At 26.9% G+C, this 9,517-nt stretch overlaps 5 protein-coding genes across 5 annotated transcripts; 2 read left to right on the forward strand and 3 right to left on the reverse strand.

Annotated features, from left to right (window-relative positions):
* Window positions 1–1,405: 1,405 nt before the first annotated feature.
* EIN_307410 (transcription factor MYB90, putative) lies at window positions 1,406–1,912 on the reverse strand (the record flags this gene model as incomplete). The annotated part of the gene is made up of 1 exon (XM_004186033.1): window positions 1,406–1,912. The coding sequence occupies one exon, from the start codon at window positions 1,910–1,912 to the stop codon at window positions 1,406–1,408; it is 507 nt and encodes a 168-aa protein (XP_004186081.1).
* A 2,778-nt stretch (window positions 1,913–4,690) lies between these two features.
* On the forward strand, window positions 4,691–5,059 carry EIN_307420 (hypothetical protein; the record flags this gene model as incomplete). The annotated part of the gene is made up of 1 exon (XM_004186034.1): window positions 4,691–5,059. One exon carries the CDS (start codon window positions 4,691–4,693, stop codon window positions 5,057–5,059), a length of 369 nt encoding a protein of 122 aa, XP_004186082.1.
* Window positions 5,060–6,209: 1,150 nt separating this feature from the next.
* Window positions 6,210–7,889, reverse strand: EIN_307430 (hypothetical protein; the record flags this gene model as incomplete). The annotated part of the gene is made up of 2 exons (XM_004186035.1): window positions 6,210–7,436; window positions 7,476–7,889. 2 exons carry the CDS (start codon window positions 7,887–7,889, stop codon window positions 6,210–6,212), a joined length of 1,641 nt encoding a protein of 546 aa, XP_004186083.1.
* Window positions 7,890–8,766: 877 nt separating this feature from the next.
* On the forward strand, window positions 8,767–9,246 carry EIN_307440 (hypothetical protein; the record flags this gene model as incomplete). Its single annotated transcript, XM_004186036.1, has 1 exon — window positions 8,767–9,246. One exon carries the CDS (start codon window positions 8,767–8,769, stop codon window positions 9,244–9,246), a length of 480 nt encoding a protein of 159 aa, XP_004186084.1.
* A 163-nt stretch (window positions 9,247–9,409) lies between these two features.
* On the reverse strand, window positions 9,410–9,514 carry EIN_307450 (Hypothetical protein; the record flags this gene model as incomplete). The annotated part of the gene is made up of 1 exon (XM_004186037.1): window positions 9,410–9,514. A coding segment is annotated over one exon (105 nt), but the record flags the coding sequence as incomplete, so codon positions are not given.
* Between the last annotated feature and the right edge of the window lie 3 nt (window positions 9,515–9,517).

A 9,517-nucleotide genomic window follows, 5' to 3' on the forward strand; every position in this document is an offset into this window, starting at 1 on the left:
TAGTCAGTCTAACAACGTTATCTGCTCGGAAACGTTATCTGGTACCTTTTAGACCATAAAGATTGGAATATTTCGGGAAGCAGTCCCAAAAATTCATCCTAATTGTTTCAGTTTTTTTCACGTTTTACCTAATGTCCGATGTTTAGACAAAAATACAGTTATTAAAGTTTGATCAGATAATGTTTCCGAACAGATAACGTTGTTAGACTGACTCTATAATGATAATCAAATGACAGATTATTTTTAATATAAGTGAAATATCTATTCATAATTTTCATTGTTTTGTTTGTCTATAAACAACAGATAATCATTAAGTAAACACATAAAATCGTGTTTGTTTATTTAATAATAAACAAATATAAACATGGTTTTATAACTCTTTCGAACTTAATTTGTGATTATTTTCTGTTGTCCTTAAGACAGTCAGAAGGAAGAAAAGTCCTTATCATGACACAAAGGTATTGAATTCAATTTTTTATATTAGAATTAAAACAAATTATTTTAATAAAAAATGAAATATACAAAACAAATATTGTAATTAATACACATTTAAATACTCTCACAATTGGGCTTGTATATTTATTAGCAAAGATGACAATGAAAATAATACTTAAGTAAACAGTCCAATTTTAAGGTATTATAAATGGAAGTTATATTTGATGAATTATTATTTCATGTTTATTGTTTTCAGTTGTTGTATCTTTTTTGAGTAGTAATACATACCATATGTCGTTTTGTTATTTTTCATCAAACTTAAGAATTGAACTTTGTAGAGATATTTAAATATGTTTTAAATAGCATAACAATGGGTGTGGTAATATTGTTTAAAAATTTATTTAATAAATGAATATATTTAAATTAATTATAGTGTTATGATAAGTAGTTTTTACTGTTATCCTCAAAAAGTTATTATAAATTTATTCAATATGTTATTTTATTTATAAAAAATGATAATGATATGTTATGTATTAAAGCACTCTGTTTTCAAATAATTCTGTGATTATCCATTATAATAATTCCAAAAATTAAACTGAAATAACTTTACAGTTTTTGTATTTCAACAATAGTATCACTATGAAATATAATTACCCAGTCGTTTGTAATTTCTTTATTGATTGTTTGGTTAATTTCTTAATATAATAAATACATATTTTTTAAATAATTGCTTTAATTAAGTTCTTTGTTCCATATTTAGATAAATCCACTCACAAAATACAAACAAAAATAAAAGATATTGGATATTTTGATGATAATTGCAAACGCCATACATGTTAATTTTTTCATTCCAATTATATAATTATCAATATGTATATTATTACATTGGTACCATTTTCAATAAAAAATAATATTATACCAACAAAATAACATTAAAATATAATATACAATCATTTACACAATATTATTCTTATTTTATTATAAAGTACTTATCCATGTCGACAACTGAAAAAGCAGATGTAATACGAGGTGAACTTAAACATCTTTTATTTTCAACTTCATCTTTTATACTATTCCGATCTTCAATATTTTTTGTAAACACAGTCTTTTCATTTTTGTGGAGTTTATTCAAGTGCCCAAAGAATCTGTTTTTGACTGCATTTGGACTTCTTCCCTTCAACTCTTGAGCTATTCTTGTCCACTTGTTTCCTATTGCTGTTCTTCTTTTCATTATAATATCGTCCTCTTCTTGTGTCCAAGCACGCTTCTCAACAGAGTCGTCCAAGTGATTCAAATAGCGTTCTCTGCACTGTTTTCGTGTTCGTGTCATAACAACCTCTTCTACACTTCTCCAGTTGTTTTTCCCAAACTGATTTACTGCTTCAACAAGCAATGAATCCTCTTTCAATGTCCACGACTTAACTGTTTTTTGTCGGTCTGCTAAATCTTTTGTAGCAAGAACGTTTGGTTTCATCATGTTTGAAAATTATCGAGTTAAGATCTTTTTCAATGTCAAACGCACACAAAGTTGTATTTCTTTCACTCTTTTTCTTTGCCTCTTTTAGAATAAAATTTTTTATTACTTACTTCTCAATTTCTTAGAAACCAGAATCCTAAAAATAATGAATATCAATTCTAAACTATTAAAATGTCTTCTCCAACGACTTCCATTTAACAAATATCTTTCATTGTGTTTCATTTGCGTTAATTCAGTTTTATTCTAATTAGACAATAAAACACTTTTGTATTATTTAAATCATAAGTATTTCATTTCAAAAAATGTTATAATTATGTTGTTCTTAAACTTTATTTTTATTATTTTTAAATGGTATTAATACTATTTCTAATAGTTCTTTCCCAATTACTTCTTGTTTTCAATAGTTTCAATTGAAAGATGAAAGATATTTTTTGTTCTTGGATGATCACAAAATTGACAAAAATGGGCTGTGCATTATTGCTTTTTTGGAAGTATACTTCGTTTCGTTTTTTTTGTTTCCCTTAAAAAAATTAGACTAATTTTTCATAAATGATATTTTATTGCCATTAGTAATTCTATTTTCAAAATCTTGCCTCAATCCAAGAAATTCAATGGTAAAAAATACAGATTAAAATCAACTAGTTTAAAACTATATAAAAATTAATATATATAGTAATACCATAATGTGAGTTCCAAGAAAGAAGGGTATTGGTAACCGACTTGATGACTTGGCAAGAGGTGGAGATAAAAGAACATTATAAAGCAAGAGTTACAAAACATGCTAAAAGGATACGAAGGTGCAATGAAAAGTGTTTGAAAAACAACCAAGAAACGTAAACTTGTTACAAAAAGCGACAATTTTGTCACAACTTCGTTCAAAAAAATCCACAAACATCAAAAATGGAATAGAACACATTTTGAATTAGATTTATAATATATTTTATCAGATTTATTAATTATTTTTGTTGATAAAAGCATTTCCGTCTTTTTTACTCAATAAAAAAAATAAGCCAATTCAACTTATTTTATCAAAAATTATTTAAATTAAGTTGAAAAAATAATAGTAAAATTATCAGTTTTGATCATAAAGAATGCCAAGATATTTTTCGAATTTCAAACTATCAAGAAATTGAAGAAACAAAAATCGGCATTTTTTCTTTTTCTAATTTTAATAAAGTAAAAAGCACTTATTTACCCTTAAATAATTAATTACTAAGATATTTACTATTTTAGTGAATAACATAACTTTGCATTATAAAATGTTGGGTAAAATGAAAATAATTTTCTATTTGGGGTATTCTGAACCACCTTAAACAAAAATGATTGTTATTATGAATAGTTAACTATTCGATAACTAATTGTATTTTGATTAAAGTTATTATTAATTTATAATTTAAAAATTTAAATAAATCAAAACAAGTTCAGCCCATTCAAATAGTATTGTTGACAAAAGATACAGTCGTCAAATACCATTTCTTCTACTGATTTGTTATTTTGTTGTTTTTATTTTTCAAAATAGATCAAACAACAATCTATGTTTTTTTCAGAGTTAATAAAATACCAACATTTTTTGAATTGTGTTTTTTAGGTAGAACACCAAATGACAAATTAAACTTTATATTCTTTGCAAATGACTCTTTAAGTATTTCATTTTAGACACTTACACAACAAAGTTACCAATATAATAAGTTGTTAATAGACAATAACAAATTATAAACTTTTGAATGACTACATATGTTTTATTTGAATTTATTTTACTATAAAATAAACATTTTCAATGACATGTTTTTTGTTTTCAATTGTGTTTATCTTGTAATTACTATAACTTTTATTGATAATAATGATGATCACTTAAAACAAATGCTATTTCTCCGTGTTTATACAACAATACCCTTAATCCATATTCAACAATGTATTGTTTCTATTACCATTATGATTAAATCTTTTATTTCCATTTTTTATACTATCAATTTCAAATTTGTATTTTACAACAAAAAAAATAAACCATGTGTTTCAACAACAATGTACAACAACTAAATTATTTGAACAGAAACATTATCTGAAAAAAAGTTAATTGTATTTTATTAACGTGTTGTACATTACAAAAAAATAAAAACTGTGGTATTTGGTGTTGAAAAACATAAAAATATTGCTATAATTGTTGAAAATATTAAAAAATTAATATATTTTGTAAAAATTCAATATACAATTCTTAAATTAAGTGTTCAATATATATAATAATAATAGTTAATTATAATACTATATTAATAAACCAATTTATTATTGATTTATTATTATAATGATATATTAATGTTTAACTAATGTTTAACTTTTAAATTATAAAAAATAAACAATAGAAAAATAAATGGAAGTATTTTCGACATTGTTATAAAAATAATTTTGTAAAACACCGAATTATTTCAAATTTTTAGGAACGAAAAAAAAGTCATTTTCATTTTTCATTTTTTATATAAACAATCAAAGTATAAAAATAATAATAAAAAATATTAATTATAATTCTAGTAATTCTTTTGTTTGTTAAATTATTAATAAACAATTTAAACTACAACCATAAATATCAGTTACTATACATGTATAATAATAAACTAATATTTTAATAATAAACAATATGAACAAGAGTTATTTATATAACAAAAATCTATAAACGAAACCATTAATTCCTCACGTTTAAGTTTCAAAACGTCATTTTATAAATAGAAAAATCTAATAAAAAATTTAATTTAAAAAAATTTCAAACCACCATCGACCGATATGACAATGAATATGTCAACTGAACAACCACCACTATCTTACCCACCTGTTGAGTCTTCTAATTCGTCATATCAAAACGGGGTTCCACAGTACGGAACCACACCTTTGTTACAACAACCTCATCCCACTTCTTCAGATTACTCTCAAGAGGTTCAACAACAACTTCAAAATATAGAACCAGAAAAGAAGACTAAGCTATCAATAAAACTCCTGTTCTTTCTCGGGTTTATCATCCCGTTGATTTGGCCCGTCATCGTCGTCATGTGCATTACAAAGAAAAGTCTCGAGGAAAAACTCTGGGGATATAGGGCGCTCGCGGCTTTTGCGATTTACTTTGGACTGGGGTGGTTTATTGGGTTCTGTTGTGTCGTTTAATTGAGTTTGCTGTGATTCCCCTTTATATATTCTAAGTATATCAATCACAATTCATACAAATTCCCCATCCCATTCCGGCATTTTAAAACGATTGAGAAAATAAGAAGTAATTCCATTGTTTTTCCAAGAATTATTTAACATTAATTATAAAACTATAAATGTATCAGTTTTGATTCAAACTATATGATCATGCTTTACTTAACAATTAAATAGTAGTTCAAATTAACTATTATATTATAACTTCTTTACCAATTATTTCTAATAATAATAAGCAATATTATAATTGAAATGATTATAATATAATTATAGATAATAGTATATTGTTATTTGTTATTTATTTTGTTCAATCAAAAACTAAAAGGCGGTTTATAAGCGACTTTCTTTCACATCTTGCCGAAGAAAAATAAAGACTCTTGTAAAGTTTAATGAGTAGTTTTTGCTATAAACAGACTTTTTTTATCCAAAAACATTTTCGAAAAAAAATAATAGAACCTGAATTATAATTTATAATAAAATTTATTATTAAATATAGTTTTTTCTATAATTTGCTTTATAAATTGAACAACATTTTTTTTATTATTTTTCAGAAAAAAAATGGTCTTTTATTTATATGGAACAATTACCAAAAAAGCCGAATTACTGTCTTTTTGAAAAACATCGAACTTCATATTTTTATATTGTAATGGATAACGAAAATCGTCACCAAACCATTTACATTCCCTTCGAACCACAAAATGATCAAGAACAACCAACACCCATTGAAATGTTGAGTCCATCGAAAACCACAGCCGTACAACGTAGATACGAAGAAACAACAATAGAAACAAATAAAAAAAGTATTTGGGAACTATTGTTTTATGGGGGACTTTTATTTCCTCCACTGTGGGTTGTTATAATAGTATTCACTATTTGTAGTTTTAATATCGAAAAAAGGTTTTGGGGGTTTGCATCATTGTGTATACTTTTCATTTATATTACTATCATTGGACTGACACCTTTTATTGTATCTGTCGCATAACATTCCATATTAATTCAACACTATATTATTATTCGTTAATTAAAAATTATCGTTGTTTAATAAATAAAACTCATTTAATATTCATTAAAAATGAAACCTTAATGTGTTTTGTTTGAATTGTTGTTTAAAAAGTTATTTGTTCAAATTTTGTTGAAACGCTGTTAATGCCTGAATATCTCCAACTTTGATATTTTCAAGTTGTATAGTGAGTTCATTGTAATTTGGTCTTCTTTTATTCACCATATTGTTCCATCGTAATCGAGCTTTTTGTTCCAAAAACTCTCGAAAGTTTGTCTTGTTCTCATTGTAATAAAACATAAATATTTCGTAGTTACTTTTACTATTACTATTATAAAACTCCTTAGGATATATTAAAGTATTAATATCAACATATTGACTTCGAGTTTTTAAATACTCACCTCTTTGGAATAAGAGTGTTTCCCAAGTTTGTTCTTCTCTATGTTTTCTATTGGGATATTGTATTACAAGCTCCTCTCCACTTTTTAAAGAATAATTTACTTGGGCTATATTCCTCTTCCTCCACAAAGAGTCAAGATACAGGGATAAATACATTCCCCCTCCTTGACACGTTGTTGAATCTCTCGAGAACATTGTAACAATGTCAAAGAAGTTTGAAACTGTTTCTTTGATAGGAAAAGGTCTGAATGCATTTCCTAAGACAACACATCTGTTCATTTTTGACGTCTTTTTAGAGTGAATGAACTCTTTTAAAAATGTGGTGAGTGAATTACAATAATCAGCAAACATATCATCAACTTCTTTATTGTCAAATTCCACTGTTTTTGATTCCATAAATAACGTAGTGTATGTCGAACTCTCATCAGAAAATAGCATGAACAGTTTATTCACAGTTTCTTCTATAGCTTTGTCACACCCATTTTCTCTTTCTACTTTCTCTCTGACCTTCTTCTCAACTATTTCATGTAGATTTCTATTTCCCGTATTCATTACTTTACCTTCTTCAATTGTAATAGTATCACCACTAATAGAAAACCAATTCAATGTAGTCGTGAGTACTCCAAAATCAAGTAACACCATATCTTCCATCTTTGTATCATCACGGAAATAAAAGTCAGTGATCCCACCAAGAAACATTGGAATTAATATCACTTGAAGATTAATGTTATTACCAGCACTTATTAAAGAAGTGCAAAATTCTTTTGTAAAGTAAGGCTGTACCATTATCCCTGCTACATCACATTGAGTAGTAGACTTGATGCGGCCTAACATTAAAGATAACACAGTCACTATATCGATAACACCATATACCCCAAAGTCAAATGTGTTGGTCTCACATCCACTTGTAATATGGCGATGCACTCGAACATCAGACCCTCCCTTTTTGTTATTTATTATTTATATTAACGAAATACAAACTGTTGGAACTGTAAATAAGTGGATAACACCCTTTTCTACATATATAACATTAGTCAAAGATGATGTACATTCTTCAGAGAAATAACACATTGAAAAATACGCTTGTTTTTGTGTAGACACTTTAATAGTGTCAGTCCCCCAATCAATGCAACACATATTCACATTTTGTGTTGGTCGGACTTGAACATTTTCAAAAGTATTTTTTTCTGAATTGGTCGTATTATTCAATTGGTTATCTTTATTATCTTTTTTAACATCTGGAGTACCATTACTTGGTTTTGGTACATCTAATTGTAACATTGATGTTTCACTAGAATGGTTAATGTACTGCTTGTTTTCTTCTTCATACAAATTTTTGTTAGGAGAATATGCTACATCATCATTCTCTTTTGATTGATTGCTTGTATCATGCATTGTTTCGCTAATTAAAACTCCACTAAAATTTTGATATGCATTATAACGGCTTTCTTCTTTTACTCGAACAACTCCTTCATTTGTGTCTCTGTGGGTTGTTTTTCGTGTTTTACAACATACACAATAAACAATTATACAGACAATGAAAGCAAGCACAATTAATGGAATCACAGCAAACAGTATATAATAATAATTGTCCATGCACTTTAACTTCCATAATAAAGTTTCCTTTTATATAACTAATAAAATACAAATGATGTTTATATGATTTTTTCTGTTATTAACAACTAACTTCATTGTTGTTTTTAATAATAATAATTGAATTTCTCGGATTCTCACCCGGATATTCACTTTAAAAGGGTGGAATTCTGCCTTAATACCACATACAATAAAAATAAATATTTAATTATCATAAAATATTATTATATTTATCTATACCTGTAACCAAGTCAACTATAAAAAAAATATTAAAAAAGAATGATTTTTATGTTATTAAATCATGATAATTAATTAAACTATTTTATAATAAATTCAATTTGTATGAAACAATTATTAATAAAAAATTAATCCTTTTTAGTTTAAAAAATTCCTTAACTTCTCGTAGAAGTAACCGGCCTTGCGCAGGGGTTTTGCTAATCTTCTCTGTATTGTTCCAATTTTAGATTAGTAGTCCGATTTCCCAGACTAATTTGACTTTCATTATTGTTTATAAAATTGTTAAACTGAAATTTTTGAATTATGGGCTTTTAATAATTATTACATATTAATAAATTTAATTATTATTACTATAAATTAATTTAATAGTAAATATATAGTATATTCTAATTTGAATTAACTAGTTTCAATTAAGAAGCATAAAAGAACTCACAAAATTCAAATGTCGATTCCCCTCTTCAATCTCCTCTTCTTATCACTCCTCTTTTATTCACGTTCATTAGAACTTTGTTCCGGTCGTGTGTACTATCTTCCCAATTGTTATACAAACGATTTAGAATATATCGGCAACGATGCCAACGAGTGTTCCTCCACTCAGACTGGTTTAGAGAGTATAGGGTTATACACCGACACCACTGTCTACTTAGACATCTGTGGCAATCAAAAATTGAAGTATTGTGTTACCGTCGACTCCTCAAATTCTGTATATCTCTCAGTAGCAAATGGCACACGCCCAACACTTTCTTGTAACACAGCACCTAAGAAGTACATCACAAATTTGTGTCTCTGTAAAAAGCGTCTCACTTCAAAATGTGTTAATTCACAGTTAGTTAAAATCGCAGGCTGTGATCCTTATGGCGTGTCTTCGAGTACTTTCCCTTTCGAAGTTCTTTTATTCGTGTTAATTGCATTTCTTCTGTAATTCCGGTCTTTTTTTTATCAGAGTCAAATCCGGACATCTCACTCTTCTTTTATATGACTGAAAATTCACGCTCTAATATCCGGTAAACTATACTTTATAGTAAAAAAATAGTACTTTAAATGGACGGTCTAACACTACTGAAATATGTTGATTATCATGTGTATCAGTCTTTCTTCTTGTCTTCAGTGACTTGTACGACCTCAGGAGACCCCGTTCGATTCTCTTCCTTCTTTTCTTCCACTTTACTCGTGTCGGTCACCTCCTCAATCTT

This window comes from Entamoeba invadens (genome assembly GCF_000330505.1).
Source record: "Entamoeba invadens IP1 unplaced genomic scaffold scaff_1105074724509, whole genome shotgun sequence".
In the NCBI taxonomy this organism is placed as follows: domain Eukaryota; phylum Evosea; order Mastigamoebida; family Endamoebidae; genus Entamoeba; species Entamoeba invadens.